The sequence below is a fragment of the Pogona vitticeps genome, chromosome 2 (assembly GCF_051106095.1).
Source record: "Pogona vitticeps strain Pit_001003342236 chromosome 2, PviZW2.1, whole genome shotgun sequence".
In the NCBI taxonomy this organism is placed as follows: domain Eukaryota; kingdom Metazoa; phylum Chordata; class Lepidosauria; order Squamata; family Agamidae; genus Pogona; species Pogona vitticeps.
The window spans coordinates 23,853,607-23,872,293 of record NC_135784.1 but is presented as its reverse complement, the minus strand read 5'-3'; the positions used below and the strand labels follow the sequence as shown (position 1 = coordinate 23,872,293).

Genomic DNA, 18,687 nt, shown 5'->3' with positions numbered 1-18,687 from the left:
CTTTTATTCAACCTTTTTATTAGAAGGGATGCACAGGGGTTTCTGCTGCCTACTGTCATCCAAGCTGGGGGAAAGCTGTGGACTGCTCTTGTGTATCCTATATTAAATTTTGGCCTCTAACCCTGAGGGAAAAGATACTACTCCAAGAAATGTCTGGGTAAAGAGTTGGGCATGAATGAATCCAATGAACATACAGTATAAAGGGGGAAAGGGTGGAGCCACGTACACATGCCTATTTTAACTTAAAGCACCTCTTGACAGTAGCTAAGCCTCGGTTGAGGCATTTCAGCCTTTTAGAGGAGGGGGGGGAAAGAAACTACCTCAGTGGGGAGATTATCATGCAGCGTCATGGGAAAGGGCACATGACCCAAGGAGGGCTTTGCAACCTTGTGGCAAAGTGAAACACCTATTTATTTATTTATTTATTTATTTATTTATTTATTTATTTATTTATTTATTTATTTATTTATTTATTTATTTATTTATTTATTTATTTATTTATTATTATTATTATTATTATTATTATTATTATTAATAATAATAATAATAATAATAATAATAATAATAATAATAATAATAATAATAATAATAATAATAATAATAATAATAATAATAATAATAATAATAATAATATGCCGTCAGGTAAATTTTGACTTACAATGACCCTTTTTCAGGGTATCCTATGGGTCTACAGTATTTAATTTTAAATGAGGTTGTTATTTTGTTTAAATTAAAATAATTTCTGCGTCATCAAGTCGATTCTGACTTACAGGAACTCTTTTCAGGGTTTTCTAAGCCGAGAATACTCAGAAGTGGTTTATATTTATAAAGGTCATATTTAGCCATTCTGGTTAAAATGCATTGGTAGCTACAGGTGAAGGATAGCAGGAGCCACTCTGCAACAGTGTAATGTGTAGCCATTGTTTTTGTTCACTCTCACAACATCCCTCATAGGTAGGCCAGGGGTATTTCCATTTTACAGATGGGTAGCCAAGGCTGACTCGCACATAGCAAGAATACAGTAGGGTAGGATCTGAACCCAGAACTCTCACTCCCAAATACAGGCCTCTATCCAGTGTGAGACCTAATACAAGATTAGATTACATTAGGCATCCTTCAGTCTTGAGAGACCATGGTATCTAACACAAGAATATAATGATAAAATCACTGAGAAAATTGCCTCTAAAGTTTAACAAAAAACGGACAAAACACAATAATAAAGAGACACACTTAAATAGCCCAATTATACATTTATTCAGGAGCAAATCCTGCTTAAATCTCACAGTGGGAAGTAAGAATATGCAGGATCATCTTCAAATGCATTTAAACAAATATTAAGAAAATACCTACTGGTGTGCCTTCATTTAAGACATTATTAATGTAAAAGGACTCCAGTGGTATCCAGTTACATTCTTAAATTTATGGACACAGCCAGTGACTACTAATATCCCTAACTGAGGTAAAACTAATAATAATTAGATAGGACAGTGATCAATTTCTTCTAATACAGTCTTGTGTTTAACCATTGTGACTAGGAGTTATGTGCAGGTGAGAAAGACATAGAAGACTTGTAGAAAAAGGGTGAATAATCCTATTCTTCCTACACCAGCTTGTCTGGTTTCTGAGCCAGAAAAAACAAAGTCTCTTCTTTCCAGTGGGGCCAGATGGGAGCAATTGGAAGCTCCTCTGCCTGACCAGTTGACTGAAGCCATGGATTCCCCCACCCATGCCTTTTAATAATAATATGTGTTTCCATGAAAATCACAAGCAAGAGGCCTTCCTTTCTTCCCAGATATCATGGAAATGCAAGGCAGTGCATTATAAAAGGTCTTCACACAGAAGAGGGGGCAGGATCTGTTCTTAATCATCCCCGAGTGCAGGACATGTAATGATGAACTCACATTACAGGAAGCCAGATTTTCAGCGAAATATTGGGAAGTACTTCTTAACTGTTAGAGCAGTACGACAACAGAACCGATTGCACCTCGGGAGGTGGGAAGCGCTCCAACACTGGAGACATTCAAGAGGAAAGTGGACAACCATCCGTCTGATCGGCTTTTGATTTGTATTCCAGCCTTGAGCAGGAGGTTGGGCTTGATCGCCTTATATGGCCCCTTCCAACACCATGTTTCTACGCTTCTACAAAATGCAAGGTAGCTCAACATGGCAGGCTCAACATGGCAGTTCTTTTCCCTCCTCTTCTAAAAGGCCTATAAGCAAGCAAGAATTTATACTTTTTTAGACCAGTAACATTTCATGAGCTTATTGGCTAGCCAGCTTTAGTGATGCATGTGACATACACAATGCTTCTTGGGGCAAAAAATCCTCCCTCTGGTGTAAGCCATCTTGTGGCTGGATGACAGGCAAGGCAAGTGCAAGACTTTTTGCTGCTAGAAGCAAAGAGCAAAATGGTGTCCTCTGACCCCATTCCAGGTGCAGAAGCTGACCAGACTGGGTTCTCTCTACAGTTCTCACTAGTGCTGCCCCAACACTAGTGATGGGGACAGCAACCCCCATGACCCTGAAAGTAAAACCTAGCTTAGAAGTGGAGGATATACCTCCCCAGTAACCTACCATCTGCTCCAGTGGAAGCCAATTATTCCAATTTGTGGTTGGTTGGTTTGGGTGGAGGAAGAAACCTATTTTGGGTTTTGGTCCAAACTTTGGAGGAACTTTCGAAGGTGTTGAACCCTAAACTTCTAACTAAAAATTTAAACAAAAACATAGAGCAGAGGCATCCGCTTGCGTCACAGCACAACTGCGTTTCATTCCCACTTTTATCACTCACTCACACACACACACACACACACACAATCAGTCACTTGCCTCTAGTGACCTGCAAGCCCACCTCGCTCAGCTTCAAGACGAGTTCTAGTCTGTCCCTCTTCCACATCCATCAGAGAACAGTTTCCACCAGGCTTACTTGTCCCTGTACTACATAGGGTGAAATGCAGTTGTGCTGTGACACAAGTGGAAGGCAAAAAGTGTAACATTCATTCTTCCTCCGCCATTCCGAAGTCACCCTGGGACTTTCAGGTGGGACTGGCAGCAAAGACTCTTTAATTGCAGGCTAGGAACAAGTACTGTATTTTTCCATGTATAAAACACTTTTTCCTAAAATAATTAGAGGAAAAACTGAAGGTCGTTTTATACAGAGAAGGCAGCAGCAGGAAGCGGAGATGGAGGCAAAGCAGCAGCCGCATTCGGCCGCCTCTCACGGCTGCCCACTGACTGCTCCTTCGCCTCGGGCAAGGGTAAAAATTAAGGGGTCGTCCTATACATGGGGGGGTTTGTATACATGGAAAAATATGGTAAATGTTTTGCTTTCTGCTTGTGTAACAGCGCAATAGAATTTCAGCCATAGGGACATTTTAAAAGTTTATCTCCTGAGGAAGTTAATCCCATGTCTCAAGTCCGAGTTCTAAAATCCTTCACCACCAGGCCCCTCCACCAAGCACTTGTCACGTACAGTGGTGCCTCGCTTAATGAGGAAATCACTGTACGATTAGGTTTTTGAGATCACAAAACAATGTTTTAAATGGTTTTTTTTCGCTGTGCGATGATTGTCGGGTTTCAAAATGGCTGCCGGCTGAAGAAAATGGCCCCCCACTGTTTTCTAGGACAGATTCCTTGCTTGACAGGCACAAAAAATGGCCACCGTATGGAGGATCTTCGCTGGACGAGCAGGTATTCAGCCCATTGGAACGCACTGAATGGTTTTCAATGCATTTCAATGGGTTTTTTAATTTCGTTTGACGATGTTTTCGCTCTACAGCGATTTCGCTGGAACGAATTAACGTCGTCAAGCGAGGCACCACTGTAGTTGTTCTTTTGTTTGTGACAATAAAAACAAACATATTTTAGTCAAATAGTTGACAGACGCCGGGTCACAGGTTGTCCAGGCCTTCACAAGCCAAGCTGTCCACACCACCCATCATTATCTCATTTAAAAGAAGGTTTGAAACATATTTTAAAAAACCCACTTCTTTTTTATACAGTGAGCAATTCATACGGACTCCCCTGTGTGGGTTCTCGCATGTGGGGTCAAACTGGGACTGGAGTCGAAGCCCTTATTAGGGTCGGCGTATTTCAACAGGCTTTGCCGTGCGTGGATTCTCTCGTGCTTAAGAAGCCCAGAACTTTGCTTGAATCTTTTCCCACACTGTGAGCATTTATACGGTTTCTGCCCTGTATGGTTTCTCTTATGTCTTGTAAGGCTGGATTTGTTACTGAAGGTGTTCCCGCAGTCTGGGCATCGGTAGGGCTTCTCTCCGGTGTGGATCCTCTCGTGTTTCACCAGGTTCGAACTTTGAGAAAAGCGTTTCCCGCAGATGGAGCAGCTGTACGGCGTCTCCCCCGTGTGGGTCCTCCCGTGGACCAGAAGGCTAGAACTCTGCTTGAAGCTCTTCCCACAGTCAGAGCATATGTAAGGTCTCAAGCCCGTGTGGTTTCTCATATGTCTGATAAGGCTCGAACTCTGGCTGAACCTTTTCCCACAGTTTAAGCAACAGAAGGGCTTCTCACCGGTGTGTTTCCTCTTGTGTCTCGTAAGGCTGGATTTGTTGCTGAAGCTGTTCCCACAGTCCGAACATTTATAGGGCTTCTCTCCCGTGTGGGTCCTGTCATGGGTGAGAAGGGCTGACCTCTTTTTGAAAGCTTTCCCACAGTCTGAGCACTGGTACTGCTTCTCTGTGGGATTAGGTCTCTCTCGGTTCATTATATCTGATTTGTCCCCAAATTTTTTCCCATAGATTGGATAGTAATCAGGATCCTCTCTGGGGCAGATTCTTTCATGTTTATCATCTGCTGAAACAGAGAATTGAAATGTCATTTTAAAAAAATACAGATATACAGTCAAAACTGTTCAATTTTGGACAGTTAAGCTAGACAGTCAAGAAAGCGGACAGGAAAAAAAACTGATTTGTTTGAAAGGTGGTACTGAAAGAGATCTTTGTGGATACCCTGGACCGTCAGAAAGATGAACGAATGGGTCCTAGATCAAATCAAGCCTAAACTATCTCTGGAGGCAAAAACATTGAAGCTGAGGCTGCCTACTTTGGATACATCATCATCATCATCATACGTATCCTTCAGTCTCGAGAGACTATGGTAACATGCTCTGTATGGAGGACTTCGACACTGTATGCGAAGCTGGAGTATCCTCTCCAGAGCACGAAGCCTGAGTAAAATAATATGGAGCATAGGCTGTTACCCAAGCAGCAAATCCCCCCTCTCCACAAAGACAGTAAAGGTGGGAAAGGTGGAAGGCAGCAGGAAAAGAGGATGACCGAATATGGGATGGACTGACTCCCTAAGGACCCACAGATTTGAGTTTTCAAGAGTTGAGGAGGGCAGTTAGTTAGTTGGTTTTATGATTAGGTATCATTATGCATGTTATTTTATTGTATTTTATCATTTATATAAGCTGCCCCGACTAGACTTTGTCTAGAGGGGCGGGGTATAGGTCTAAATAAAGTAAAGAAAAGGCAGTTGAGGACAGGATATTTTGAAGAGAGCTCATTAATCTGGTACCTACAAGTCAGGGACAACTTGACAGCACATAACAACTACAGTCAAAACAACAAATAAATGCCCCGTACAAAATGAAGATTGTGAGACACCCATTAAGATTTGCTCCTCTGACCTCTTTTAGTGGCCAAAATGATTTGGGGTACCTTTTTGGATGGCCTAACATGAGCGCTGGCCACTATCCTACTAATTACACCCATTACCATAAGACAAAGATGGCAACTTCTGAAGACAAATTGCCTTAAGTTACAAAGTCTGCATGCTGCACGCCAAATTGTCAGACTCAGTACACAACAGCAAACAATATCTACACTGACTTTGTAACTTAAGTCTGTTGACTTTACACTTGTTGACTTTCCACTGGCAATAGGATTTTGGCCATTATCACAATACAGATTTGGGAATTTATTAGATGGTCCACTCAATTACTCTGCTTGCTGGGAAGTAAGTCATGTTCCCATTATACTAAAGATCTGATAGCACTGCCAATGCTAGAGGTTGCCTTGTATTGCACATTAAGAGGCTTCTTTTTTAAAAAAAAGCTATGTAAGGGACGTGGTGGCGCTGCGGGCTAAACCACAGAAACCTCTGTGCTGCAGGGTCAGAAGACCAGCAGGCATAAGATCGAAACCACGCGACGGAGTGAGCTCCCGTTGCTTGTCCCAGCTCCTGCCAACCTAGCAGATTGAAAGCATGCAAAAGCGAGTAGATAAATAGGTACCACCACGGTGGGAAGGTAACAGCATTCTGTGTCTAGTCATGCTGGCCACGTGACCACGGAACTGTCTTCAGACAAACGCTGGCTTGGAAATGGGGATGAGCACTGCGCCCTAGAGTCGGACATGACTGGACTAAATGTCAAGAGGAACCTTTACTTTTGCCTTTATGTAAGTACAAAAATGTGAAGAAATAAACAAACAAGCAGCAGATAACACAGAAAATTAAAATCTATGATAAAAGAACATAAGAGCACTAACTAAAAAAATTCAATTAACTGGAACCTGGTGGATCTCCCAAGGTAAGCGACTTCCTAAGTGTTGAAGCCGGGGAAAATGTGATAGATGACTTAAAAAGAAAACAAAGCATTTAACACAAATTAATTAACCCACCCTTCATTTTAATTGCAGGAATGCAAGAGCACTCTGCTTCACCGTTCTGGTTCTCTAATGGCCTGCCACTAACCTTCTCCCACAGCTTGTTCTGCATAAACTGCTTCTAGGAAATATACTGTGTTGATACTGGAGGTTGCACAGCCCTTGTGACTAGCAATCATCATCCTTGTCTTAAAACTGCAGAGCAGGAAAGGACACTATGGATCATCAAGACCGAGCCCTGTCAGGGAGGCATGGTGGAGAATTCGAACTCCCAGCCTCTGGCTCCGCAGCCAGATCTTTTAAACCGTTGAGCTAGCCGGCAGTTCTATGAATGGAATTCTGATCTCTTTCCAAAGTTGCCCAAAGACCGTCAGTACGTTTTGCAGTAGCCTGTTCCAAAGCGGAGCTGCGAGCTGTAGTATAAATACTTCCTTTCGTCTCTTCTTTAATCTCTCTCAATACAGCATCAGTGCACTGTCTAGTCTTCTAAGTATGAAAAGAAGAGGGTGGAAACTTTCCTTTTTCCCATTTCCTTCACTCCAGACCTTATTGTATAGATTCTTCATCTTGACCCCAAAAGGTCCTTACTTTTGACACACACTGAAAAGCTCCCAACAACTCTTTCCCTGGTCAGAGAGATACAACGGTCAGCTAATCCATTTCAGTTGCTCCCTTCTCAAACTTTCCCAGCTCTAAAATGAGCTTTGCTGGCTCCCCCCCCCCCCGCCCCCGTGCCTCTTGGGAGCAGGGCCAGCCTGTGTGGCCTTGGGCAAGCTGCACAGACTCAGGGCACCCCAGAGGAAGTATTCCTTACATTTGGAAAACCCTGAAAAAGGGTCACCGTTAGTCAGAATTGATTTGACAGCACATGATGATGATGATGATTAGATGATCGGAACTGTACACTAAAGTCAGCTGGCCGGCAGCTAGAACAGGTGCCGTCACACCCGTGATTTGTAGGAAAGTATTATGATAGTGGCATTTTTCTCTCTCTCTTGTGCTTTTCCCAATGTTTGCCAATAAGAAGTTTGCCTTTTTCACCATTTTGCATGTTAAGGTCTAGCCCAGGGCATCTAGTTTAACAAGAAGATCAGGAGTCATATTAGGTACGACACAGGGGTAGAGAAGACAAATGAACAGTATCTTTACCGAGTGAGATGACGCTGCCGTGATCTTCCTCCATGTTGTCTCCCTACGTAGATCTTGAGTTCGAATCTTGCACAGCCACTTGTTCCTCTGAGAAACACAGAGCCACGTCATTTACGTAGACAAAAGAGATAAGATTTTTAGAAGGTATTCCTAGATTTACATTAATAACAATATTACTTTATTGTAATATACAATGTAATTAATATATTGTAGTAGCTAGAATCAAATTAGCCATGCTCCCCAAGAATAAATACTGGTGCAAACTGCCACAAATTAAGAATGGCATACAAATTTGCTATTGCACACCAGCTGTGTGATTTGATGTGCAATAACAATTGTCTATTTACACTGATTTCTCAACTTAATGGTAATTCACCACTGAATTTTGCATCTCTGGAGTTATACAGGCAATAGCATTCTGGCCAATATAATAGCATATAATATAGATGAATAATATAATATAAAGCTGGGCACCTGGAATGTACGGACAATGACCCCTGGCTTTCCTGACTACGGCTTTCCTAACGACCTGCAAGAAATAGATGATGTGCGCAAGACAGCTGTCATTGACATGGAACTGAGTAGACTGCAGATGGACATCGTTGCCTTACAAGAGACAAGACTGCCAGACTCTGGATCTGTCAAAGAAAAATACTTCTCATTCTTCTGGCAGGGAAAACCATCGAATGAGACCAGGGAATATGGTGTTGCCTTTGCAGTCAAAAATACTCTTCTGAGATGCATTGTTCCACCTACTGTGGGGAGTGAAAGAATCCTGTCTCTGCAGCTCCACTCATCAGCAGGACCAGTAACCCTCATTAGCGCATATGCACCAACACTGTCAGCCACTCCAGAAGTGAAAGACAAATTCTATGACGATCTGGCAGCTACTATCAAAAAAGTCCCTGAAAGAGAGGCACTGTTCATTCTTGGAGACTTTAACGCAAGAGTTGGTGCTGATCATAATTCTTGGCCCACTTGTCTAGGCCGTTTTGGCATTGGAAAGATGAATGAAAATGGCCAACGCTTGCTGGCGTTTTGCTGCTATTATGGTCTTTGTGTCAGCAACACATTCTTTAACACGAAGCTGCAACACAGAGTTTCCTGGAGGCATCCAAGATCCAAGCATTGGCATCAGCTTGATCTAATCCTCACTAGACGTTCCAGCCTTCCTAGTATTACGATCACACGCAGTTACCAGAGTGCTGATTGTGATACTGATCACTCCCTGGTGTGTAGTAGAGTAAAACTACGAACAAAGAGAGTATATCACACGAAAAAGGAAGGAAGACCACGTATTGACATCAGCAAGACTTGCGATGAAAGAAAAGTGAAGGAATTTACCCAAGCACTTGAGGAAGCCCTTCCAGGTCCGGCTGATGCAAATGCATCTGAACAATGGGAACACTTCAAGAACACTGTCTATAACACCGCCTTGTCCACCTTTGGCAAGAAGACCAAAAAGATGGCTGACTGGTTCGAAGCCCATTCAGAGGAGTTAATGCCAGCCATCGAGGATAAGAGAAGAGCTCTAGCAGCATACAAAGCCTGTCCTAGCGAGTACAACTTGCAAGCTCTTCGAGCTGCTCGCAGTCAAGCCCAACAGGCCGCCAGGAGATGCTCCAATGATTATTGGCTCCAGCTCTGCTCTCAGATACAGTTAGCAGCGGACACAGGTAACATCAAATGAATGTATGACGGTATCAAGCAGGCCTTAGGTCCAATACAGAAGAAATCTGCTCCCCTGAAGTCTGCTACAGGTGTGCTCATCCAGGACCGAGCACAGCAGATGGAACGCTGGGTACAGCACTACTCTGAGCTATATTCCAGAGAGAATGTAGTAACCGAAGAAGCATTAAATAACATTGAGTGCCTGCCTGTCTTGGAAGAGCTGGACAACGAACCAACCCTAGCAGAAATAAAAGCGGCCTTGGACTCCCTCGCCTCCGGCAAGGCACCTGGAAAGGATAACATCCCTGCTGAAGTGCTGAAATGCGGTAAGGAGATCATCACCACCGAACTGTATGAAGTCTCTTGTCTCTGCTGGAGGGAAGGTGGAGTACCACAGGACATGAAGGATGCAAACATCGTCACATTGTACAAGAACAAAGGTGACAGGGGTGACTGCAATAACTACCGTGGCATCTCTCTTCTTAGTGTGGTAGGGAAGCTGCTTGCCCGTGTTGTGCTGAAGAGGCTCCAGGTGCTTGCAAATAGAGTCTATCCAGAATCACAGTGCGGATTTCGAGCTAATAGATCCACCACTGACATGGTATTCTCCCTCCGACAGCTGCAGGAGAAATGTAGGGAACAACAACAGCCACTCTTAGTGGCCTTCATAGACCTTACAAAAGCATTCGATCTGGTTAGCAGGGATGGCCTTTTTAAAATACTTCCCAAGATTGGATGTCCACCGCGTCTCCTTAACATCATCAGATCTTTCCATGAGGGAATGAAAGGCACTGTAGTTTTTGACGGCTCAACATCAGACCCCTTTGACATCCAAAGCGGAGTGAAACAGGGCTGTGTCCTCGCACCAACACTTTTTGGGATCTTTTTTGCTGTCATGCTGAAGCATGCCTTTGGAGCTGCAACCGAGGGCGTCTATCTCCGGACTAGATCAGATGGAAAGCTCTTTAATCTCTCTAGATTGAGAGCGAAGACCAAAGTCCAACTGAAATGCATGCGGGACTTCCTCTTCGCAGATGATGCAGCCATTGTTGCCCACTCTGCTGAAGACCTCCAACAACTCATGAATCATTTCAGCAAGTCTGCCAAGACTTTGGACTAACAATCAGCCTGAAGAAAACACAAGTCATGGGCCAGGGCGTGGACTCACCTCCCTCTATTACCATCTCCACACAAGAATTGGAGGTTGTTCATGACTTTGTGTACCTCGGCTCAACCATCTCTGACACCCTCTCTCTAGATGTCGAGCTGGATAAACGCATTGGCAAAGCAGCCACCATGTTCTCTAGACTCACAAAGAGAGTATGGCTCAATAAGAAGCTGACGACACATACGAAGATTCAGGTTTATAGAGCCTGTGTTCTAAGCACACTCTTGTACTGCAGTGAGTCCTGGACCCTTTGTGCAAGGCAGGAGAGGAAGCTGAACACCTTCCATATGCATTGCCTCCGACGGATTTTTGGCATCACCTGGCAGGACAAAGTTCCAAACAGAGCAGTCCTAGAACAAGCTGGAATTAGTGCAGGGAAAGCGCCCCAGAGGGAGACCACAACTGCGATACAAGGACATCTGCAAGCGAGATCTGAAGGCCTTAGGAATAGACCTCAACAGATGGGAAACCCTGACATCTGACCGTTCAGCCTGGAGGCAGGCAGTGCATCACGGCCTCTCCCAATATGAAGAGACTCTTGCCCAGCAGGCCGAGGCAAAGAGGAAGTCACATAAGCAGCAAAACCAGGGAGCCGGACAGGGGACAGACTGGGTTTGTCTTCAGTGTGGAAGGGACTGTCACTCTCGAATTGGCCTTCTCAGCCACAGTAGGCGCTGTTCCAAGCCCTCCATACAGAGCACGCTACCATAGTCTTTCGAGACTGAAGGATGCCTAACTAATAATATAATAAGAGGGAGTGTAAACAGATAATGAGAACTACACAGCACTTCAGTCGAGGTTCTTCTGGATTCATTTTAGGAATGCAGTGAGTCACTAAAACATACTCACAAGAGTGTCTAACAAATAGAAATTTTTAAGCAAAAGATTTCAGCTTCCGCTTTCTTCAGTTGCTCCGGGAAAAGTGTGCAAAACAGTTGTCCAGTTTGGGGGCATGCCCTTCCTCCTTCCTTCCTCCATCTTCTTCACAAGTCACATACCCTGTTCTTTCTGCCCATAAAATTCACAAATCTTCATCCTCCCACACGCCCTTTGCCATTATCAGGATACAACAACAGCCTTCAGCACAGAAATCCAACAGGTTGAGAAGAAAGTGGGGTACAGGATGAGTCCTCCCCCTCCCTCCTCACATAAACCAAAACTCAGGGGGCAGCCCACACAAACGATCAAGGGAAGCTAAAGCAGAGCAGCACATGGGAAAGCGTGCAAGCGCTCAAGGAAGGACACAACCGGCGCTTTCCTCACGTTATCCTCGCTACAACCCGGCGAGGTAGGTCAGGCTGAGAGGGGAGAGAATAACTGACCCTGGGTTACCGGGTGAACTTCAGTCCAATAACCCCCACTCTCTTTCTCCATGTTGGGGTAGACTGCCAGACGGTCCACCGGGAGGGAAAAACTGGGCATCCCATAAACGGAACCCTTTTTGTTACTCTCCCACATTTGTCTTAAACACGTGTCTTGCGGCGGGGATTTGAACTTTACGAACCACCTCGCGGCACAGAAAGCCTTACTTACCTCTCTAGGCAATCCCGTGTTGTCTTTTTTTGTGGCTGTTTGTATTTCTCCCCCTCAGATCTCGTTTTCAATATCACACAGACCTCAGCTAATTAGCTAATTAGCATATCGAGCCTCCCCTGGTTTTGTGCCCGTATTCACTACAGCGGGGTGCAATGCAGCACAAGCGTGCATTCATTGGAACACACGTGTACGAGTTCACGCTGCAGAGTTTGCACAGAACAAGTAGTTGCGAGGCGCTCGAGCCGGGGAGGGGGGGTGTTGCACTAATCCGAATTAAAGGAGCTGCCTGTACACCCAGCCATGCAATTCATTGTGAGAGGATTTTACTGGAGGCGCTTCCCCTCTCCACGTCTTTTGGAGGACAATGGCAGTTTTTGTCAATCTTGTTTCCCTTTTTGTTGTGATCGCGCGTGTGATGCGTGTGTGTATGTGTTTTTAAAGGCGGCTTTCCCTTTGTTTTCCGCTTCCTATCACGTGTCTGAAGTCGAGCCAAAAGCCTGGCATGTGAAGACCCTACCAGTCTCCTCCTGGATCGCATGGATGAATGAATGAAGGGACGAAGGCGAAGTGGGTGAGGAGATTTTGAGACCACCTTTTTCTCGGAGGGTGGTGATGGATCTGCTCCCCTTCCCAAATCAAAAACTGGATTTATTCTTTTTTTTGTATTTTCCTCCTCTCCTATACGGTGATACACGATTCGCACAGCTTGGAAAACGTGAAAGTTGGACTACAATTCCCAGTATCCCTCTAAGATAACTCCCAGCTCCTCCTCAAAGCCAACACTGGTTTAAAAATTTAAATTTCCCGAGTGATGGAAGCAGTTGCATAGGTAGAGAGAGGCAATGTGGTTTTCCACAACCCCTCCATCACTCACAATACTTTTTTAAAAAAAGGTTTATTTAGAATATTGACAAACTATTGCAAAACACAAAGTATAGCAATGAGCTTTGCAGGAAGGAAGAGGAGAAAGAGGGAAGTATTTATTTATTATTTATTTTTTCAATTTATACCCCACCCCCCTAGACAGCATCTACTGGGGCGGCTTACAAAATCATAAAATCATTAAATAACAATAAAAACATCATATGACTCCATTTTAAAATACTGTATATTAAATAATCACCGTCATCTTAGAACAGAACTGTAAAGGGATCTTATGTGTAGTGGGGACCCAAACCACTGAGCTATCTATGTAGAGTTTAAGCCTTTCTATGTTACTACAGTACAGTGGTGCCTCGCATAGCGAGGTTAATCCATTCCGGATTAACCTTCGCTATGCTGAAGCATCGTTGAACGGATTAAAAAAACCCATTGGAACGCATTAAACATCGTTTAATGCTTTCCAAATGGGCCAAATACTCACCGTTCAGCGAAGCTTCGTAATGGCCGGCAGCCATTTTCGCGCCCTCGCCTCGCTTAATGAGGGCGCGAAAACGCTGCGCGCGGCCATTTTGGGCCATTTCCGGGCTTCCGGCGGCCATTTTGGCCGCCGAACAGCTGATCGTCGGGCTTCGTTTTGCGAAGATCAGTAAGCGAAACGCTTACCGGTCTTCGCAAAGCGAATTTAGCCCTATTCAAAAAACGTTAAGCGATCGCATTAGCGATCCGAAAAAACGGATCGCTATGCGATTTCATCGTTATGCGGTGCGCTCGTTAAGCGAGGCACCACTGTATCTGCTTTACAATTATGAAGTTGGTACTCATGGTGCACAATGTGGGAAAGGTGGCTTTGTCAAGAGAAAGTGGTGTGCAGTATCCCCCCCCTCCACTGTCTCTCCATTTCTCATAATACTTGACTTCATAATATATGAGTAAACTTGTGAATGACTGCATAAAGTTACACAGGGTTGATTTAGGACAGACAACACGAAGGAACTGCTTTATGCAGTGTGAGACTATGAAACTCATTGCCACAAGATGCAGTTGAAAACATTCTAAGGAGTCCTATGGCACCTTCAACACTAAGAAACTGATGATAGCCTGAGCTTTTTATGGACTAAACCCATTTGCTTCAGGCCTTTTATTAACATATTATATATTTCTCCCATTTCTCTACTCCGAAGCAACTATTAATTACCCATAATGCAAAGGTCTAGTTAGCCTAACTTTAGAAGTTTAGAATTAGTTCTCAAGAAAATATATGCTTTGGAAACATTATGTCTAAAAAACATAAATAACCTTTGCTGAAAGACCAGAATTGAGAAAGAACATCAGGGATGTAGCAAAACCACCTAAAGATAAGAACTGGGTCAGCATTAGCAATAAAAGATACCTGGCTGCATTTACAATATATTTTTGTATTCTCAGAAGGGCTGAGGCCCAAGGACATTGTTTGATGCTGTATTAGAGCAACATCAACTGTTTCCTTTCCTTCCTTTCTTTCCAATAACCTTCTTACCTATATCTACAAATTACTTGCGTGTGTGGGTTTTCTCCCACGGTTTTTCTCTTTTTCAGCTCCTAGCCAGAGGAGCAAAGAAGCTTGAAATTAAAATCTATATTTTCCATTTACACTTTCATCAAGTTGGCTGGCTGTTGTTTTCCGTGGGGGGGGGGGCTAGGTGAGAAGCTAGGTGGGACCGGTTAATATATCTGCTCTCATAGCACGCGCCATTACAACTCCCAGCAACTTTGGGTCCCTTTTTGGGGGCGGGCGATGAGGAAGAAAGGTGTGACAAAAATAAATAAATACGTTTGTCTAGCTGTGTTCATTAAAGCAATATACTGATTTAATATAGTGGGACTCTGGGGAAGCAAACGCCCCTCCATCCACCACCTGCAGACACTGATGGCATGAAATTTTATGCAGAATCAAGGCGTCCACTGATAATGGTATTCTAACATAATCCAAACAGTTTCTTTCTGTGTATATTGGAATTTGATTTGGGGTGAAGCAAGCACCAACACCCTTCTCCAAAACTGTTTTTTAAAAAATCTACATGTGTACCTACAAATTTTGTTGTTGTTTAGTCGTGTCTGACTCTTCATGACTCCATGGACCAGAGCACGCCAAGCCCTCCTGTCTTCCACTGCCTCCCGGAGTTGGGTCAAATTCATTTTGGTCGCTTCAATGGCACTGTCCAACCATCTCATCCTCTGTCGTCCCCTTCTCCTCTTGCCCTCACACTTTCCCAACATCAGAGTCTTTTCCAGGGAGATTTCTCTTCTCATGAGATGGTCAAAGTATTGGAGCCTCAGCTTCAGGATCTGTCCTTCCAGTGAGCACTCAGGGTTGATTTCCTTCAGAACGGATAGGTTTGTTCTCCTTGCAGTCCAGGGGACTCTCAAGAGTCTCCTCCAGCACCACAATTCAAAAGTATCAATTTTTCGGCGGTCAGCCTTCTTTATGGTCCAGCTCTCACTTCCATACATCACTACTGGAAAAACCATAGCTTTGACTATGTGGACCAACCTACAAATACAGCGTATACTATATAAACACTATTAGGGTGTTTCCCTGGCCGACTTACGGCCCTGGAGATTTCAGTATCAAACTGAGTCACCAGTGATGTCTGGACCCTCTAATTATATTAAATGGGGATGAGAGGCAGTTTAATTCAAACACAGTTTAATTTAAAAAAACTGGATCAATGCAATATGTGGTGATCCCCAAAGAAGTCTGATGCAAAACCACCTTCAAATAAGACCATCACAGACTTATACACTGTGGTGCTTCCTCAATTTTGGATGCCAGGTGGACACAGGTCATTGACAGATGCTCCATGGAATGCTTCACAAATGATTTTGTATAGAAAAAAACACTGGTTCCTAATTCAGCTCTACGGCTAGAGGTCGGATTCCTGAAAGTTGAAACAAAGATTTGGCTAACCATCTTTAGCTTATGGCTGAAATTAATTTTTTTTCTTCCCAAGAGGTTTGACCTCTCTAGTATGACAGGAGAATTATCAGTCAAGTTGGAAGGAAACACTACTAGCCGAGCTTAGATTTTATAGATTTTCAGAGGGCAATATCATATATTTGGGGATTAGATTAGGCATCCTTCAATCTCGAGAGACTATGGTAACATGCTCTGAATAGAGGACTTGGAACAGCATCTAGTGTGGCTGAGGCCAATTCGAGAGTGACAATCCCTTCCACACTGAAGACAAATACAATCTGTCCCCTCTCTAGCTCCCTGATTTTGCTGATTTTGGGACTGCCTCTTTGCCTCAGCCTGCTGGACAAGGGTCTCTTCAAATTGGGAGAGGCCATGCTGCACCACCTGCCTCCAGGCTGAACGCTTAGATGTCAAGGTTTTCCATCTGTTTAGGTCCTTTCCTAAGGCCTTCAGATCCTGTTTGCAGATATCCTTGTATCGCAGCTGTGGTCTCCCTCTGGGGCGATTTCTCTGCACTAATTCTCCATACAGATCTTTTGGAATGGTAATACATTTGACAAATTGATTAGACTTTAAACAGACATATATTATTTAATTAAAATAGTACAGTGGTGCCCCGCTTGACGACAATAATCAGTTCCATTAAAATTGCTGTTAAGCGATATTGTTGTCAAGCAAAAGAAAAAAACCATTGAAATGCATTGAAAAACGGGTCAATGTGCTCCAATGGGTGAAATACCTCATCGTCCAGCGAAGATCCTCCATAGGGGAAGCCATTTTCGGTCCCTGTCTTCCGGAAATAGGTCCGGAAAACAGTGGGCAGCCATTTTGAAACCTGACAATCAGCTGTTTTTGATCATCATAATGTGAAGAATCGGTTCCCGGAGCAGGGAACCGATTGTCATAAAACGGATTTTCCCCATTCAATCATCATTTTGCGATCGCAAAAGCCTCATCGTGAAGCAATTTCATTGTGGAGCGGGGTAATCGTCAAGCAGGGCACCTCTGTATTAGGTAATAAAACATGTCACTTCCTCTTCTTGTAGGTCAATTCACAGACCTATATATATTCAAAATCAAAGTGTTCCAGCCACTATAAATAAAATGTTTAATACAATATTGTACCAACCGTGTGACCCTGTATAATCACTTGCCAGGGAAAATGAGTTGATAGGGGCAGCTGTACTCATGTCCTGCTTAGGGGGGCGGGGTGGGGGGCTTCCTACTGTCTTGGCTACGGTAGTGGGCAAATGGTTGAACCAGGTAAACCTTTGCTCTAATCCAGCAAAATCTCTCCTCTTATATTCTTCTGTGCCTGATAACAGATTGACCGAATTGCTATCTACCAAGAAGTCCCATGGGTCTGAAAGATAACAACTTAAATGGGAAACCAGAAGTATGTCCTTGGAGATTACCATTAGCTGAGAAACCATATCTTCCCACAGCAGATATCTGGGAAAACACAGGGGAAGGACTACGTACAGTTTTCCTCTCCTACATGTAGACTTTTGGTCTAGATGGGCGGGATAGAAATCCAATTAATTAATTAATTAAATGGCTCAGAAGCACCTCTCTGGATGTAACATTGGAAGCAGGATGCAGTTATCTGTGGACCTTGACTGGATCCGCAAAACCTCTTTCTTCCAAGGGGCTGTTTTTACAGATGTTCTCCCTAAAGCAATTCACAGACACTGGCCAGAATTCTATTGGTGCTTGTGGTAAAGGTTGTGTGACTTGCCACGGCTAATTGCAGCTAACTGATGAGGCGCCAAAGAGCACTTGGGTTGCTTGCTCTATCACATGCCCAACTGTAATGGAGGTTTCTCTCCTGTGCATTTTTGATAAATCACAAGGTCTAACATGCAAGCAAAACTCTTTCCACACACCTGGCATTTGAATTACAGTATCTCCATCTTGAATGGACATGGTGGCTCACAAGGCCAGGAGGATATTAAGCAAAATATATTCCACATTAGGGGCATGTTTATTTATATATGTACTGCTTTTAGCTTTAAATATTGACTTTTAATGAGATAAGCTTCCTTGGGTCCTTCTTAAGGAAAAAAAAGGGATAGAACTGTTTTAAATAAATAAAGATGTAATAAATATCCCCACACTATGGAGATATGAATCTTTTCTCTCCTTTGTGAGCACTCCGATGGCTCAGAAGCTCTGGCTTGTGCCAGAAACACTTCCCACACTCCTGGCATTTATATGGTTTCTCTCCTGTTTGGACTCTCTGGTGGCTCATAAAGTTTGAATATTGAGTAAAGCATTTTCTACATTCCTGGCATTTACATGGTTTCTCCCCTTTATGGACTCTGGTGAAGCACAAGCTGTGAACTGTGAGCAAAACATTTCACACACTTTTGGCATTTACTGTATATGGGTTCTTCCCTGTATGGACTCTCTTGTGAATCACAAGGTTTGAATTTTCAGCAAAACCTTTCCCACAGATTTGACATTTGTATGGTCTTTGTCCTATGTGGATTCTCTGGTGGCTCACAAGGTGTGCATTGCAAATAAAACACTTCTTACGCTCTTGGCATTTGTAGCATGCATGGAAATGGCTTCCCTCTTGTGTGGGATTTCAAGTGTACAATCAAAATTATTGAATAAAATGAATAAGTGAAAAAAAATTAAACATCTGTTCCCACTTATACTTCAGTAAACGGAGATAAATAAGTCCAGACAACGTTGGC

General features: G+C 43.5%; 1 protein-coding gene across 2 annotated transcripts; it reads right to left on the bottom strand.

Moving 5' to 3' along the window:
• Positions 1-1,230: 1,230 nt before the first annotated feature.
• LOC140704040 (uncharacterized) lies at positions 1,231-13,156 on the bottom strand. 2 transcript variants are annotated; one of them, XM_072988600.2, is made up of 3 exons: positions 12,145-13,156; positions 7,773-7,859; positions 1,231-4,806 (listed from the first exon to the last, which is right to left on the bottom strand). In XM_072988600.2, exons 2-3 carry the CDS (start codon positions 7,804-7,806, stop codon positions 4,007-4,009), a joined length of 834 nt encoding a protein of 277 aa, XP_072844701.2. In that variant the 5' UTR covers positions 7,807-7,859; positions 12,145-13,156; the 3' UTR covers positions 1,231-4,006. The 2 variants fall into 2 exon arrangements, with proteins under 2 accessions (XP_072844701.2, XP_072844703.2); XM_072988602.2 differs by having other exon boundaries at positions 1,231-4,803.
• Positions 13,157-18,687: the final 5,531 nt, after the last annotated feature.

Bases quoted from the DNA above. Each gene is read 5' to 3' on its own strand.
- LOC140704040 (XM_072988600.2), bottom strand. From the start codon at position 7,806: ATGGAGGAAGATCACGGCAGCGTCATCTCACTCG. The intron at 4,807-7,772 runs GTAAAGATACTG...TCTCTGTTTCAG, and splicing joins CGGCAGCGTCATCTCACTCG to CAGATGATAAACATGAAAGA.